The sequence below is a fragment of the Mirounga leonina genome, unplaced genomic scaffold, assembly GCF_011800145.1.
Source record: "Mirounga leonina isolate KUSES-001 unplaced genomic scaffold, KU_Mleo_1.0 Mir_101664, whole genome shotgun sequence".
In the NCBI taxonomy this organism is placed as follows: domain Eukaryota; kingdom Metazoa; phylum Chordata; class Mammalia; order Carnivora; family Phocidae; genus Mirounga; species Mirounga leonina.
Genome location: NW_023270175.1, coordinates 13,931,587 through 13,948,740, shown reverse-complemented (window position 1 = coordinate 13,948,740; position 17,154 = coordinate 13,931,587). Strand labels below are relative to the sequence as shown.

The 17,154-nt window shown below is 46.5% G+C and overlaps 1 protein-coding gene across 1 annotated transcript in view; it reads right to left on the bottom strand.

Annotated features, from left to right (window-relative positions):
- The window catches only part of GRIA3 (glutamate ionotropic receptor AMPA type subunit 3), a 275,026-nt gene extending 258,420 nt beyond the window's left edge, over positions 1-16,606 (bottom strand). The window contains exons 1-3 of the mRNA XM_035008174.1: positions 16,559-16,606; positions 16,168-16,294; positions 14,837-14,995 (exon numbers count right to left, since the gene is read on the bottom strand). Of these exons, the coding sequence (XP_034864065.1) occupies positions 14,837-14,995; positions 16,168-16,294; positions 16,559-16,579 (307 nt within the window). The 5' untranslated portion in view covers positions 16,580-16,606. The remainder of the gene's footprint in view (positions 1-14,836; positions 14,996-16,167; positions 16,295-16,558) is intronic.
- Positions 16,607-17,154: the final 548 nt, after the last annotated feature.

The window sequence follows — 17,154 nt, the reverse complement described above, 5'->3', positions numbered from 1 at the left end:
ATTATTTGCTGTGTGTTCAGACCTGTGCCAGGACGGAGATATTACAGGAGGCAAAGGTGTAATTACAAACCTCAGTGAATTGGGAATCTGGCTAAATGCATAAAACTGGGTAATGGTTATATAAAAATCATGGTATATATATGCCATAAAGTGACACTATGTGACACAATAATTTATAGGCATTAAAAAAACAAATTTTTAGAGAACATTTAAGGACTCTGGAAAAATGGTCCCTATATAATACAGAGTAAAAAGGCAGGCTACACATCTCTCTACATATGATAAAACCCAAGTTTGGGGCGACTTTTTATTTTACTTGGATGGTTTTTCTTATCTATATTTTTGAAGTTTTGTTTTTTTTTTTTTTAACGATGAACATGAGTTAATTTTCCATTTTAACTTGTATAATCATAGCAAAATATCCTATGCTTTAAAAATCTGGTTGGGATACTATGACTTATAAAACAATTAGAGAAAAAAGAGAGCAGCAAATGGGAATGTAATAAACCTTGTGGTGCTGCTTTAGTACAACACTCTGCTGGTTAGGTTGCAAACCGTGGTGGGCAAGAGCCCACTCTGGGAATCTGGCCGTCTAGACCCTCAGCTTGCTTCTGCCACTAGGGAGCTGCCACGCATCGACTCTGGCAAATCTCTGCCCTTTCCTTGGCCTCACTACCCTCATCCACAAAATGAGGTAGTTGGACTAGAACTACTTGCTCTATCTCCAATAGTCTGTGATCTATAACAGGCCTTCAAGACTTAGTTTGGCTCATTTGTGACTATAAATCAGAGGGTGGTAAGATAACAGGCTAACATCGGAGGCACTAGAAGATACCATTACGTGTGGTGCCCGAAACTCGTGCTTTCCTGCATTTCTAATTCACTTGCTGTGGATTTATTCTTCCTCTCTGATACCTACTTATAAAAGACAAGGCTGTTATTATTTTCATACATAACGTCATGGCATCACCGTGAAAGTTAAAACAAAAGGGATTATGTTGGGAAGACAACATAGAGAAGTGCCAAGAAGGAGAAGACCCGCACTATGATCTCGGTTCAGCCATCCACTGGCTGTGTGACTCTGAGAAAGTGACTTAGCCTCTCTGTTCCTCAGTTTCCTCATCTGAGAGGGGGAAAAAAGACCAGTGATCCCTTGAGGCCACATAGCAGTTGGCTTGGATAGGAAATGAGAAGAGGAGGTGATGCAGGCAGAGCAAGGGCACCCTGGGGTAGGAAGGAAAAAAAACTGCTTTTGGTCATCACCCAGGTTTGGGCCTGCTGGAGACACCATGCTGGCAGATCAGCCCCAGAATACAAAGGAAGAGAGGGTAGGAAAAGGACTACATGGCCCTGTGGTCCTCAGCAGGATCCTTTCTAGTGAGTCTGTGCTTGTGGAATTAGCTAGTTAACCTTTGCTCTGGGGAGAAAGGAGGCTGAAATGCTGGAAAATCACATTAGCAAAATTTCTCTTTTAACCTCTTCCATATCTCCTTCCTTTGCTATTTTTGGTCTGACTTAGGCAAGCAACATCAAAAGAAGAAAATCCATCCACTCAAACTGATATGCTCTCAACTTCCATCCACACATCACCCTTAATTAAAAGAACTCAGAAAAATCACAGCTGGGAGAACTCAACTGGCACCACATTTTTCCTTGTCTAAGTGGAGATTCCAGGATCCACTTTTCCACTCTCCCACTCTCCACACATGAAAATAGACTTTACATTTGACGAAAGGTTGTTCTTTCCTTCGAGCCAGCAAGTGCCAAGGTTATCACATTACTATCCATGCTGCTTTTCCCCAAGCATATCTAGTTCAGATTTAAAAAAAAAAAACAAAAAAACCCAGAAGGGAGCATGTCCTTTTAGACAATTCCACTCAACGGTGGCATGATTGAACCTAGTGGTATGTATGCACTGGCTTTTGGGGTCATCAAGTCAATTCTCTCTCCTTTGCTTTGCCCTAAAGCAAATCCCTTATGCCCGAGGCAGCACTGTGAGTACTCAAAAGTGACCCCATCTGGCCTGGTTTCATCTACAGACCCACAGAGGGTACACACTAGTTTGGAGGGCTTGAGGGATGGCCAGAGATGGGAAGAATCTCTTCCACAGTTTGGTTTTGACTAATTCTATTCCTCTCCTCCACTTACCAACCGCCTCAACACTCCATGTTAATGACAGCTACCATTTATCGAACGCTTACTCTATGCCAGGAGTGACGTTATTTCACATGGATGATCTGAGTCAATCCTCACAGCCACTTTATAAGTCAGTTATGATTATATTCATCTTCACTCTGCAGATGAGGAATCCGAGGCTCAGAGAGGCTAGGTAATTTGCCCCAGGTCACATGACCAGGAAGAGGCAGAGCCAAGATTCAAATGCAGGCTGTCCAATTTAGAGCCATCCTTTGTCCTCCAGTTGCTCCCAAACTAAGTAGGAGAAAGAGTAGCCCCTGGCTCGGGAGAGATAGGTGCAGAAGCTAAGGGCCAGCAGTGAGTGCACACAGAGCTTGGCAGCTCTGGGTCTCTCTGCCCAGGGGCAAGCTCAACTTTCCTCATTGTCTTTTAATCCTTGCGGTCTCCAGATCTACAGGCAGCAGAAGGAAGAATGGGGGACAGGAAGAGTTGGGACTGACAGAAACCAGGAGGTCAAAGGACACCGTTGGTAACCCTTGCACAAAGTGGACTGAACTCTTGGAAGAGGCTGTGATATTTACTCAAAGGGTTGACTGGACTCAGATGTGCCAGAAGTGGGTCTCTGTTGAGCTGTCATCATCTGGATGGCAAGAGCCTAAAAGGATTAGACTAAAAGGATTAGCAAATGCTCAGTGTCACTAGGCAGCGGGAAGGACTAGGGGAAGATGAATGCAACGTGTGCGCTCCAGGGTACTGCGTGCTCTAGAAAAGAAAGGGGGGTACAGAGTGCCTGTCTCCTCAGTTCCCTGGGCTCTTGTCTCTGGGACCCATGGAGGAATCTCCCTCCCTAATGGGCCAACGATGCCCCCCAAAATGAAGGGGCTTCCTCCTGGGAGGCCTGGAGCACTTCCTTGCTTCTTTTCCTTGCATTCCTCAGCGGGCAGCCCCATGTCTAAGAGAAGCTCTAGGGCTGAAGAGCCAGTCCCCTGGGAGCTTGGCCCAACTGTTTTCTTCCGAATCAACCATCAGAGAGACACATGGATGCCTCCTAGGCCTTTGGGAAGGCAGGGGGCTACTTGTGTACTGTTTGCTTAATGGCTTGTCACAAAAGAACAGAAAGGATCATTCATTTTTGGGATTGGAACTAGTTGGACTTAGGGATGAAGAAGACCATTTATTTGGGAGAGAAGACTTGAGGTCTTCCCTTGAACCCATAGTCCTTAGATGATGCAGAAAACTGCATCTCTGAGTTCTTTGACCACAGAGTGTATCTGAGTAGCTGTCGTTCGCAAGAAGCAAACTGGATGGGCTTGGGAATTTGGATGCATGGGTGAGGGATATAGAAGGTCATGGTGGTGGGCTGGTGATCTGAAAGAATGCTGGGATGGTTTTCTTGGCAGGAAAAAATAATCTTGGGTTTGGGGAAGAGCCGAAAACTATAGAAAGGCTCAGAGGGCAGCTGTTCAGGAAGGAAATCTGGTCCCTAAAGTGACGAGAGATTTTACTTTCCAAATGAAATGAGGTTTCTGTTTTTAGGACAAAAAGCTCAAAGGATTTTAAACTAATGATTATGTTGATAATAATAATATCCAATATGTGCCAGGCACTATTCTCAGTGCTTTATGTGGATTTGCAAATTGTCTCATTTTGAAACTCTCCACAACCCTATGAGGTGAAGACTATTATTATCCCCACTTTATAATTGGGAAATCTGAGGCACAATGAAATTAAGTGAACTTGCCCCAAGCTCTCACAGCTAGCAAGTGGAAGAGGTGAGATGCGAGCCAGGATAAGCCACAACTGGCTAGAAGCCCTGTCCATTGGTTGCAAGGATTTATTAGTTGGATCATAGTCTTGAAAAGCCAGAGAATAGATGGATATAAAGAGAAGTTTCTAGATGTAGATGAAGAATTTGAGGGGCTTTCATTTTGGATGATCTTTCCTCAGTAAGAAATGAAGTGAGACTGTTACTAGAAGAGGAGGTGGGAGGGATTAGACAAGAGGGAATGGTAGATGTCAAAAATGGAAGCCTCCTTAGAGATCATCCGGAAGAACCTTCCCATTTTACCAAAGATAAAAACTTCAACAGAGAACAGAGTGACTTGCCTGAGGTCATCCAGGTAGATCTCCTAATCCTGCTCCATTGTTCATTTCACCATGCCCCTAATCCCCCCTACAGTTTATACTGCTTTCCAAGGCCATAAGAAACATGGTAGCTCAAGTGTTATATTTTCTGTAATTTACTTTATAAGACTTTGACATAAATTGTGTGGTACAGATGTGGGTTATTTAGTCTGAATCTACACCCTGGTGGGGGGCGGGTCCAGTTACTCTTACTTGGAAATACACAGTGCAGGAGTGGTTATCTAGCATTTAAAAATTCCAACCCAGAAGTGGTTCTACAAGCACTTCGGGTATCTTTATCTCTAATGAACACCAGAGGCTTTTAAAATTAACATTAAATTTCTCATTGGTGACCTCGGTAGTGTTCAATATATGTTGATTGGCTAGAAATATGGTAGAGGTGGTCCCAAAGAAGCAGAAAGAAGATATAAGGATCTAATAAGCTCTACAGTGTTATCCCTTAGAACTGGTACCCTAGGGTTAATTTGTAAATAGTCCTGTGGGCAGCCACTAAGGAGGATTCTTGGTTACCTGCAACCCGCCACTAGAGTATTGTTTGTCTGCCCCAAGTGAACCTGCAGGCAAGGTGCTGTTGGGGCACCTAAAAGGAAAGGCAGCTGGACTTGACTGAGCCTACAGAACAAGCTGTCCAATTAATTTTATGCCTGCTTGCTATTTTAATGAGAAACAGAGTTTTGTCTGAGGCTTACTTTTAAATCTGATAGTGAGGTTATGGGGAGAAGACCTATAGCCCTCCCTTTAACAATGGCAAGTTACTGATATCCAACAAAACATACCCAATCATCTGAATGACCAAACTGCCTTAGGTCAGTTTATACAGCTCCACACAACTAACTATACGTCTCTATTTTGGACCCAGGTCTAAAGTTAATAAGCCTCTTTCTTGGGGTGTTTGGGAAGCTCCCACCCTGGGTGAATATTGGCAGGGCCGTACTTGACCCGGTGGCCTCCCATTTGTGGAGCTGGGATTTGCATTTACCAGAATCTAAGCAGTTTCCCCTACCGCACCCCCGGTAGTTCCTCTTCTGCCCTGCTGGGCACTTGTTAATGACCCTGTGCCAGCATCCTGCTCTTGCTGCACGCCTCAGCATCGCCGGGAGGAAGGTTAGTCATGGTTAGGCAACCACGAACGGCCACTGGATATACAGTGTATGCACACAGGACCATAAGTGTGTGCACCAAGGGGAGAAAGTTCTGCCATATTGAGGTACCTTGATGGCACACCAGGAGGAGAAGGTCAAACGGTTCTTTTGTGCAGGAGAGATTTTCTGATCTTCTCAATACTTTTAACTACAAGGTAATAGAACTTCCCTCAACTAGCAACTTAGCTGCTAGAGGAAGGGGGATAATGCAGTGTAGATGGCAGAGATTCACACCTTCCCCCAAGGCCTGTTGCAGATGTTCTGTTTGTCCCACGGTGGTTTTTAAAAAAATGGATTTAGGTGTCTTCAGGTGAGGGGCATGGACTCTCCAGATGGCCGCAAGCCCCACCACTCCACACCTGGCCCAACTGACACATTTATGCGATCCACCTGGCCCCTGTAATCATTGGAGACTTCAACCCCTGTTGAAATTGAGTCCAGGCTCTAGAGGCAGGAATACCTCAGCTAGAATCCTGGCCTCACTAATTAGCCAGCTGTGTGACCTGGAGCTAGTTGCTTATGTATGTTTTGAACCACCTCTGATTCCTCTTTTATAAAATAAAGATGAGAGTACCTCCTTTCTGGCAATGTTGGGTTGACTCCATGAGATAAGACATGTGCCATGTCTTCTACAAAGTATGGGTTCAATGAATGATAGTCAATATTATTTCAGCCTTTGTTGATAACAAGGATGGCACAATGAATAACATATAAAGTGACTGCAGTGCATCTGTTTTTTTCACAAATGGGTTGGCATTTGTCATACCACCTAGTTTATAGCATGGCTAAGGACTGATCATTAGCTAACAAGCAAAGAAGAGAAGTCAAAAATAAAGTCATTGCCTCATCTCTACTTACCATTGCAAAGAGCAGTTTTGCTTTGTTTACCTCAGAGACTGTGACTCAATTGAGGTTAGTCTTAGTTCTCTCAAGTCTTGGATTTCCAACCTGAGAGCCACTCACTAATGCTCGCATGGGCCCAAAGCACCTCGCTTGCTTACAGAAGTCACGTATGTGAAAGTGCCTGGTACAATGCTTGCAGCTCAGTGGGTGCTCAACAAATGTTCAGTTTGAATCCACAGATCTCTGTTTGCAGTACCAGGGCTAATTAAACTAGTGATTCCCAACGTGAGTGTGCATTAGAATCACCCATAGAGCTTGTTAAAAAAAAAAAAAAAAGGCCTATCCTTATATTTTCTGATTTAAAACATCTGGAGTGTGACCTAGGAAATCGTATGTTTAACAAACATCTCTGGCGATTTTGATGCAAGTGGTCCAATTCAAGAAATACTGTTTTAAACTAATGAACAAGTAGCTTTGGAGATAACAATGAAATATAAGAATATGTGAGACTCTGTAACAGGTTCTGGCTGACTGTAGATGTTGGCCGCCTTTCTACCTTAAATGTGTAAAGGTGTTCACCCACAGGGAGACCCACAACCACATCCACACAATTACTCCTGCGCAGGCTGGGTCCTGTCCCTTCCTGTCTCATTCGTTGCCGGTAGCCTGATCCCTTTCTGGGCAGCTTCAAGAATGAGGTCCCTGTCGCAATAAGTAATTGATTGGCAAAATACATCAGCCAATCATGGATAATTGAAAGGGAACTAGTTTTGATTGCAACAGTTTTAAAAAGGTTTAAAAAATCCTCACCATCCCTCATCACAAACTGGTTTTACTTCCGAAAATATCCCACAGTAATTGTGGGGAATCTAGAGGCTGAGATCATCTGTTGCAGCAAACAACCATGCGTGGCAGAGAGGATACACCCACCACTATCAAAAGGGTGGGACTTGCAGGGTCAAAGGCAACTAAAATCTTAGTGAAGAAACTCCCAGAATTTATCCAGGGAGAAAGTCAAATGTTGCCAGATAGGTGAAGTGTATTTGAGGGACTCTTCCTCATCTTCAAGAGTCCCCCTGTGCTCCCTGACTGCCCACCATCTATTTGATGCCCCCACTTTCTTGGGAAGGTGCTTTGTTTGGGGGCACTTACCTGTCTTGGAAAACTCCTCTAAGGATTCTGCAAGGTAATAGGTGGTAACCTGGTCAAAGAATTCTGGTTGGAACCTCAATGGCTGATAAGGATTTAACTCATTCACTTTCAGATGGTATGCTTGCATTTTAGCACAGGCCTTGAAGTGCCATACCACAAATAAATAGTGTGGAATTTCTAATGGCCGACCGCCATAGGGGGACAATATTTAGGGTAGTAGGGTGCCATTGGGCAGCCTTCGAATGACACTGGGTGAGCTTCTAATGACTTCTCTGGAGGAGTCCTCAGCTCAGATACGTTCGAGAGTGACAGTACCTCCCTTTCCTCCCCTCTACCTCACAGTGTGTTCTTGGCACCAGCCTTGAAAATGTAGTCAATTTTTCAGTTGTTAGGGAACCAGACAGAATTCGAGTTGTGTTGTACCTCTTGATTCTCACCCTGTTTAAGGGGGGGTCAGACAGCTGAGAAGCAAAGTGGAAAGGCAGTTGCCACTGCATGCCAACCTTAACTCTCTCAGGCAGGTTGTTTCTAAAGGGGACACTTTAGGGTGTGGCAAGGAGCCAAGACTCTGTCATCCTGGCTCATGAGCTACCTCCTCTCTCAGCCTGCCTTCCAGTCTCTTCCAAATCCCTACAAAAAGCAACCTTAAGTAGACGCTCTCATCAGACATCTAATCATGTCACCTACAGACATGGCTGAACCGGGCACAGGGTTCCTGGGAGTGTGATAGGGACATCCTTGAATCAGAATGAGCCAAATGTGTCTCTTACAGAACCTTCTTTGGAAGGTCAAGAGGTACAGATAGGGGTAAGAGCTTGTCTGGGAGAGCCTTTTTCTTTGGTAATCACGGTCTCCCTGCTCTGGACTCTTTACTCAAAGTGGTTTGAGAACCAGCAGCATCGGCATCACCTCGGCGTTTGCCAGAGATGCAAATTCTTGGATGCTACCGCGGACCTATTGAATCAGGAACTTCATTTTAACAGGATTCCCGGGTGATTGGTGTGCCCATAAAAGGTTGAGAGGTGCTGTTCTAGAGTAAACTGTGTCCCATGGGGTGAAGGGGTCCTTGCCAGCTCTGTTTCCTCTCCTTAGCACTCCGGAGCTACCATTTAGTGTCTGTGAGGGGGGAATACTGCCTTGTAATCCCTGCATTCTACATGCCCGCTTCCTCACCACCTTACTCCCCCCTATGACCTCCGTCCCATGCTGGTGTACCTCCCGCCGGTGCCCACGGAGGCACCTTCCGATTCTACAACAGCCTCTTTTTTTTTTCTTTTGGTAGAACATATGAAAAGTTCACACTTTTTTAGACTATTTAATCGAGGTATGGTTGACATAAAAAAAAAGCGCCATACATATTTGCCTCCTGAATAAAATGAATCCCTAGGAACTGTGGCTACTCTCCCAATTACAACAAAGGCCAAGTTTGACATGGTGAAGTTGTACCTGCCCTGTGCCTTGGGTGTACTTACACCAAACCCCCCCACGTGCAGGTAGCTTTTTACTTTGGCCTGTAGAGGTCTTCCATGACCAGGGCCAGCTGATCTTTGTTTTGGGTAGAGCAAACAGCCACTCTGTGCATCACGTCCAGAAACACACCCCCTTGAGTATCTTCCCTTCCTTGAAACTGAAGCATTATGGTTCCCACAGTCTCTGGTTTTAAAGCAAATATTCACATTAGGTATACTAACCCCTTATCGGCCACTTTCAGCTAGATTCCTGTATTAGGGTAAAATACTGCCACCCCTAAAGTAGAGTGCAGGCCCTCAAAAGGCTAGATCAAGAACGGGGATATTCTGATAGAGAAGGAGCAGAAAAGTCCAGAGCGGAGAACAGTGCCGAGGTCAGTTTATTGTGGATGGGATACCAGAGTCGGGGACCACTCAGAGACCAGCAAAAAGCCGTGGGCTGGGCAGGCAGAGCCGGCGGGGGAAATTGTGGCAAGAGAAGAAGTAGAGGTGTGAAAGAGGACACATTCTGCCTGTGTTCACCTTTTGCCAAGTACTGACCCCTTTTGGGGGGCTGCTGCCCTGCTCAAGGCTCATCCCACACACAGGCTGAGGCTATTTGTAGCTCTACGTCTGGAGCCCAGACATTTCCCGAGCAGGGAGGGAGTTCCTTATGCGTCTGCACAACTCCCACACTCGTGCTGAAGAACACCCATCGCCCCCACCTAGGGTTTTAATTGCACCCTCCTGTGGACATTTTATCTAATTAGACCCTAAGTATCAGAGCCAAAGGAACAAAGTCAAAATGTGATTTCTTTTAACGGATCAGGTAAGGTATGCAGATAATATTCCTGACCCGCAGAGAAGGTAGAAAGTTTTATGAAAGGTCCTTCAAATCTGTTTGCGGTCTCAATCTGAAGAGCTCAAAGCTAAAGCATCCGAATAAGCATGTTTACTCCCCCAAAGTTATGAATGCTTCCTTCTCAAATTCTGGCCCTCTCTGAAAATCCATGCTGTCTGTTAATCCTTTAACCCACCGTATAAAAATGACAAATCTCTATCCACAAAGGAAGACTAACAACAACGCCTCGGGAGCCTTATTTATTTCCCAGTCTCTTAAAATGAAACCAGCCAATCACTTCTGACTACCCCTCATAATGACATTTCAAAATAAATCCATCAGGAGCCAAAACCAGAACATAAAAATCTCAACCAGCCCCCACTATTCTCTTTCCATCTTGGGGAGTAGGGAGGAAAAGGCAGAATTACAGAAACCTCGGGTAGAGGTCGAAATGGGGGGATGTGGAAAACTAGTTTCATTTTAGGGGGAAAAAGTTAAAATTGCGGAGAGGAAGAAAACCCGTGGCTCATTTGGCTGTAAGCACAGAGAAAGAACAATAGTTCTCTTTGTTCCTTCCACTCAAACCCTTCCTGGTCTCTCCCCCCCCCCCCGCCCCCACTTAGTAGATAATAGGAAGCTGCCTTCTAGGGGAGGCAGTACACTTTGCTAGAAGCTCACCTTTACAGCCTGCTGATAGCCATCTATTTTTACGGCCCAAATGAACAGCATCACCTTCCTCCCTCCTCTCCACATAAAAAATAGATTAAAAAAAACCCATAATAAACCTTGTGAGAAGGTGACTTAAGTCTTTGGCACCACAGAGGCGACGTCTTCGTGCCTCAGTGGGCTAAGCCAGCTGGCCAGAGGGGCCAAGAAGTGAGCTAAGCCAGGGAGCTTATTGAAGACTGGCCAGCAGACAGAGGAGAGGGACAGCAGCCGAGGCACAAAGATGGGGAGCTGGGGCGTGGGAGGTGGGGCTGGAGCAGTCGACACTGGTTAGCATAACGCAGATCCGTTTGAGGGCAGTGATACTGCAGGTCTTCACCCTGGGTCCAAAGACTCCGTGAAAGAGACCAACGCGAAAACAAAACCAAACCCACCAAAGAGCAGAGAAGCAGATCAGGGGAGACATTTCCTTTCCAAATGGACCTAAACAGTTAAATGGATCCTGGCAATTAGAATAATTAGATAATTAGATTGTGATCTGTGGGCAAAGAGACGGAAACCTGTCTCAGCTAAGTACACTTGGTAGCAAAACGCGCTCAGTTATAAAGGGAGCGTGTTCTCAGCAGGTATATTTCACGGGGCTCGAAAAAAATATTAATGGAATCAAAATGTGCAGCTGATGAGTTAGATTTAGGCAGCCAAAGGGATTTTGCCTGGGGCTCCATTAGAGCCTGCGCTCCGAAGTCCTACCATCACTACTGCGCCTCCATCAACGGATTTTTATTTAAGCCAACGCGTTCAGAGCACAATTCCATGGTGAATAACCTTTAAGGTTACATTTGCCTTTTCCTTGCTTCTTGCAAACAGTGCGTAATCCACGAGCACATTTGTTGGCTGTAAAGGTGTACAACAGCAATTTTTGCAATGACAGTGCGGAGAGGGAATATGAGATCTGTGTGCTAATGAGCTGACACTGCAGAGGCTGGGGCGATGTAGTGTGGAGTGCGCTACAAGTGCACAGCAGCAACACACGGGAGGGGACTTCAAGGGAAGCCGGGGCGCCTCCCGAGGAACCAGGGCAGCAAAGCCACGCAAATGAGACCCGGCCCTCCCTCGGTGTTTCCACAACCCCCGAAGCCCGGGGACGATCAGATGGGGTTTTTCAAGAACAGCCATGTAACTTAAAAACATGTGTGTACATCTCTTTTTATACACCCTGGTTGTGTGTGTGAACGCATGGATCCTGAAACCATATATGCACACCATCCTCCCTTCTGGGGTCATCTAGCTAAACTGAAAAGTCAGAGAGCAAACGCAATTAATTCCTATGAAATGGGAACATGTGCTTCAAATCAGATGAGTCTCTTCAATAAACTTTAATTCACCTGTGAACCGAGATCCCAAATGAGCCACGTTTCGAAGCCAAAGAGGCTTTTATTGGCCTCTTAAGACAGAACGAAGTTGGAGTCTGTCTTAAGTAAACCTCTTGGGGGTTGTGCAAAAAAAAAAAAATTGGTTGCTGGTGAAGAAGAGTCTTTAAATATGCTGCCCGGGATTCATTGCGAGGAAACCTTCTGAATACATTGGGGGAGGGGATGTGGAGCAGGGACACACACAGAAAGCATTACCTTTTGTTTATTCTTCAGGGGTTTGTTTACCTGCATACCTAAGCCCTGGAAAGTGTGTGCCCGCCCAAGGATTGGGGATGCAGGGAATATCACGGGAAGAAATTAATTCTAGGGCTGAAACTAGGAATTCTGAATGGAAACAGGGAAAAGTTTCTTTAATTTTTGCCTTCCTGTTCCATACTGAACCAGATAGGAGAGGTGGGTGACCAGATTTGGACTCATCAGGGGTTTTCTCCAATTCTCCCTAGGTCTCCAGGAAGGGGCAGGAGAGAGGATCCAGGGTTTCTTCTCTGCACAATAGTGCAATCAGTTGGAAGAATGGAACCTGGGATCATCTGCCAGGCTTCAGTCCTGAACTAGTATTATTATGTCAGCATCTGAGATACATGATCTCTATTTCTCTAGGAAAAAGAACAGTTAAGCCTGGGGGTGGGGGGTGGGAAGATGAGCTACACCTCCAGGGCTCCCATGGACCCTAGAAATGCTTATTTTCTGCATTCAGAGACTATCAGATTGTGGTTGGACTAGTCATCTTTCTCATACTAAGCTTCTAAGCAGCAGCTGCCCGGAGACAGCTTTGGGATCTGGCCCCCATTCAATGATTGTGACATTCAGAGAGGAACTGTTTCGGGGACCAGAGAAGATGGTAGCTTTCCTCCTCTGTCTCTGAGCTGTAAAGTCTGAGAGTGCAACAGGCAGCTGGGTATACATCACTGGTTTCTGGATATTTCTCCTGTGTGTGTCTTTGTAGGCATATATGTGTATCTGGCATAACTAAAAGCAAGGTCACTTTTTTGTTTTGTCTTTCTCGTTGTCCAGTGAGCCACACCCATTATCCCACATTTTCAAGCCCCCAGCCATAACCTAGCCTTGTAAGCTTTTAAACAGAAGTGCTGTGGATCGGGGGTATGGGAGCTGATCAATTTCTTTTCCTTTCCCATGGTTGTTCCTTTATTGCCCTGGGAGGTTAAGACATTAAGGCAACTCAACACTGATATGAATGACTTATTGCCTCAATTGTTCTCAAGCCTGAGCTTTTCACAGGGCAAGGATCATTTCCTTCTTGCTACTTGGTAGGGTTCCGATAGCCCTTAGCAGGTGGGTGTCAATCCGATTTGACCATAGAAAAACAGGACGAAAGACCTCGGAAATCAATCCATTCCTAAGAAGTTAATTGGCACTCTTATCCCAGTCCTCATCAGTGGAAAGACACTAAAGTGAGTTGAAATAGATATTATTCATTATTATTAATAAATCCTGCTAGTTTGATGTATTTGGTTTTAAATCTGTTCTAATTGATACTTAGGAAGCTGCATTTGAGATTCAGCCTCTTGACAAGATCACAGTGCTGCAGGATTAAGAGTCAGATGTGTGTTGTAAGTGCTGTAGCGACAGGCTGGGATTACTGAAATAAGATGCAAAGTATAGACAGACATTTTGTAACTTTCACACTTAGCTGGAATTAATAAGTTCCTATTTTTGTCAATGTCGGAAAGCCAATGAATGTCAAATACAGAGTATCTCAGAACATGTTCATATAAGGATCTGTACCTTCAGCTAAAATTTTCTTAAACCTGCTGAAGTGTCACATTTCTTGCAAAGTACTTCACCCCCATCTCCTTGACCTAAGCCTTCAAATCCAAGGAACCTGTGCCCTTGGTGACCCTTTCAACAGTTTTTGGAAGTCACATATCCTTTGAGGCAGAAGAATTTGAAGGAAGTTATATACAAAGTTTCCCCCAATGAAACATAAATACCATTTCTCCCTTGAAATAAAATTTAAAAAACCCAAAATGCCAAACTACACCAGCCGTAAAAGCAAAACATATTTATGCCATCATCAGCCTCACTGTTGTGAAAACTTTTAGTAAAATAAGCTTAGATGAAGAATTACCAGTCTTTCTCATAAAACATTCCATTCAAGAAAACCTGTGTCCAACAGGCTATTGGTCATTTGGGTTCCCATGGTTTTACTTCTCAAAATGTCCCCTTTCCAGAGGAACAATCAGAGCACAACTAGGTATTTCAGAAATGGCTTTGGGGCTGATGAAATTCCTCCCTTTTGAAATTCAGGTTTTCTGCTGCAAGCTTCCCCCCTCCCCTCCACCTTTTGCCCTAAGAAGAATCAGGGTGGGGGGGGCGGTGAACAATACTAGGGGAGGCAGAAGTAGCTTCCCAAATAGTAACCCGAGCACTGTCTTCTCCCTTCCCTTCAGTTTGCCAGGCATTCATCACTTGTAATGGGTTTGTCTTATCAGTTCCTATCAGAGCTCTCTTAGTAAGAAAGGTGATATTATAGGACAGAAAGAGGCCAGGAAACCCAGCCTGATCTGTGCCTCAAGGTCACTTGTTTGCAGAATTTCTCATATTTGGCTCCTAAATATTAGGTGATTGTCAAATTCAGCTCATTCCTACAGCCAGGCGCGAGCTTTAACAATCAAGTAATGTACATCCTGAATTGACTCAATCAAGAGTTTTTTTTTTTTATCCCATCTGAAGAAATTTCCCTGAACAACCATGCTATTTTTTTTCTTTTTTTTCTTTCCAGCCCAAAGAGGGGAGTGTGGGGGAGGGAACGCCAGTTTAGCAAGGAGGAAAATAAAACTTTTGCCTCTAACATTATTCACAACAGAGTTTTGTGCACTGCCTTAAGTCCCTCAGCAGGAACCTACGGAATTGATTTATGCCGCATGAAACCTGGATTGAAGGAGAGCCCCTGATATGTCTACTGAGGCAATCACCCCCCCCAGCACACACGCAGACCCCAAGTCCCACAAGCAAAATGCAAGTGAGGTCCCGAAGGTCCCAAAAGGGAGAAAAAGCAGATCTACTTACAAGCATTAGTCACAGAAAAACTATTGGAAGAATCCAAGTGATCTACGTGGTAATTCAAATGGAAGGGCTTCTCCGTGGTGTTCTGGTTGGTGTTGTATAACTGCACGGCAAAGCGGAAAGCGCTGTGCTCCTGCACCGTGTTTCTCATGAAAAGTCCACCTATAAGCAAAAGGAACCGAGATTTGGTTCGTGTCCCCTCCCAGGACCGGCTAGAAACTGGGGAGCACTACAGATAGGGGATATCTCTCGATGGCACTGGGGTGTGCGGTGATTATTGATTTTCAACCTGTGTGTCTTTCTAGACTCTTGTGAACTCAAATTTTGGCCAAGAGAAACCTGGTTTTCCTCCTGACTGAAGAGGAAGAGAAGAGGCCAGAGGCAAGGGGGAAAGGGGAGAGGGGGAAGAGGGGGCTGCTTTGGGGACTCGGTTCTTTCTCGGGCAGTAGCTTCCTCTCCACTTCTCCCCCCCACCCCCCACCCTCACCCCGACGCCCATCTCCACAAGCTGGTTCATCTTTTCCTGGTGCAAAGGGAAGGGTTGGCAAGAAAAGCAATTCCGTTCCCCCTGCTGCCCCATCCTGTTCCCGGCAGCCATCCCCCCATCCCCCCTGGACAATTCGGGGGTTTGGTTCAGTAACGGCAACAATCCTAACTTCTCAGACTCGAAAATACAAGACAGAAGCTGAGAGAACTCTCTCCCAGCGCCCGGGAGCCGGGCTCCAGACAGACACAGCGGCAATTCATGAATTCGTGGTCTGCGTGACTTCGCCGCCCGCCCGCTCGCTCGCACAGCTCCCTGCCTCACACCCGCGCCTGCCCCATCCGCCACCGACCCTGGCTGCCGCCCGGGTCTGGGGAACCCGGGGGGGGGGGTCTTCCAGCTCCCCCAGCTCCAGCCGGTCTCCGGCAGACGGACACGCGGGACGGGGCGCCCTGGCGCGGCCTGACAGGCAGCATCACCCTGGGACAACTTCCAGCCGCGGCACGCACGCCATGGCAAAGTCCAGAGCAGCCAGCCGAAAAGCCGCGACTCTTCGCCCCTTTGCAGCCTCCCGGCCTCCCGCACGCTTCCCCTGCTCCGCTCCTCTCTGAATCCCCCGGGAGCCCACCGCTCCCACCCCCAGCCCCGGGAGACCCCTCTCGCGTCCCCGCCGCTCCCCAGACCAGCCGGCTCCCTGGGGCTCAGATCCCCGAGGCTCCTGCCGGGTTCCCGTCCCCGGTCCCCTCCCCTGGCCATGCAGGATGGGGCCCCGCGGCCGCAGCAGCCCCGCCGGGGCAGTGGTCTCGGGTGCAGGGGAGCCCGGCCCGACTGGCTGCTTGCTCGCGCTTACCTATGCTGATGGTGTTGGGGAATCCTCCGTGAGAATGACCCAAAAGCCCCAGGACTAAAAGGAAGACCGCCCGGAGCACGTTTTGCCCCATTTTCTTCTGCCTGGCCATGCTACGCCTAAGACGAAGCTGACAAGAGCATGGGCGCAACTCAGGAGTCGTCAAAATAATAATAGAAAAAGAAAAAGAATTCGCCGGCTCTTACACCCCCTCCCCTCAACTTGCTCTCGCTCACTCTTCCTTTCCACCCCACACTAGTCCTCCTCCTCCACCGCCTCCTCTCTCTCTCTCTCAGTCTCTCTCTCAGTCTCTCTCTCTCTCTCCCTTTCTTGTTCCCTCTCCAGGCTCTCTCACACCCCCTCCCCGCCCCCCACCTCACTTCTGTCTTCACACCAATCTGGAAGGCGGGTTCATTGGCTGCAAGCTCGGTTCGCCAAAGCGATCTCTCTCCCTATCACTACGAGAGAGAGAGAGAGAGAGAGAGAGAGAGAGAGAGAGAATGAGAGAGAGAGAGAATGAAAACCTAAAACACCGAACAAAACAAAAAAGACAAAACACCGAGAAACAAAACAAACAAAAAACCCCCAAAGAAACAAAAGCGAGAGAGAGAGAAAGAAAGAAATTATAAAGAAAATCCGAGACTTTTCTTCCCCTAGAAGATGGTGGGTCTAAAAAGGGGAAAAAAGAAGGAAAGAGCGGAAAGGCTCAGCGCCGGTGAATTGGGCTCTTCCAATTGGGCCGGTAGGGGGATATTGATCAAAGTTGATCTGACGTGGAATTAAAGCCGCACACCGCTTAGCTTCACTGCAAACTGCAGCCCCGGACTGCAAAGCCTCGGCGCTGGCGTTTGTCAACACCGGAGATGGGATCGATAGAAATACACTAGTCTTCACGTGGGCTAGCCTTTCAAGCGGCAACTGGCCCTTTGAAAAAAAGAAAGAAAAGCTGCATTGCCTCTGCGTTTGTGTGTCTGTCTTAAAGAAGGGGGG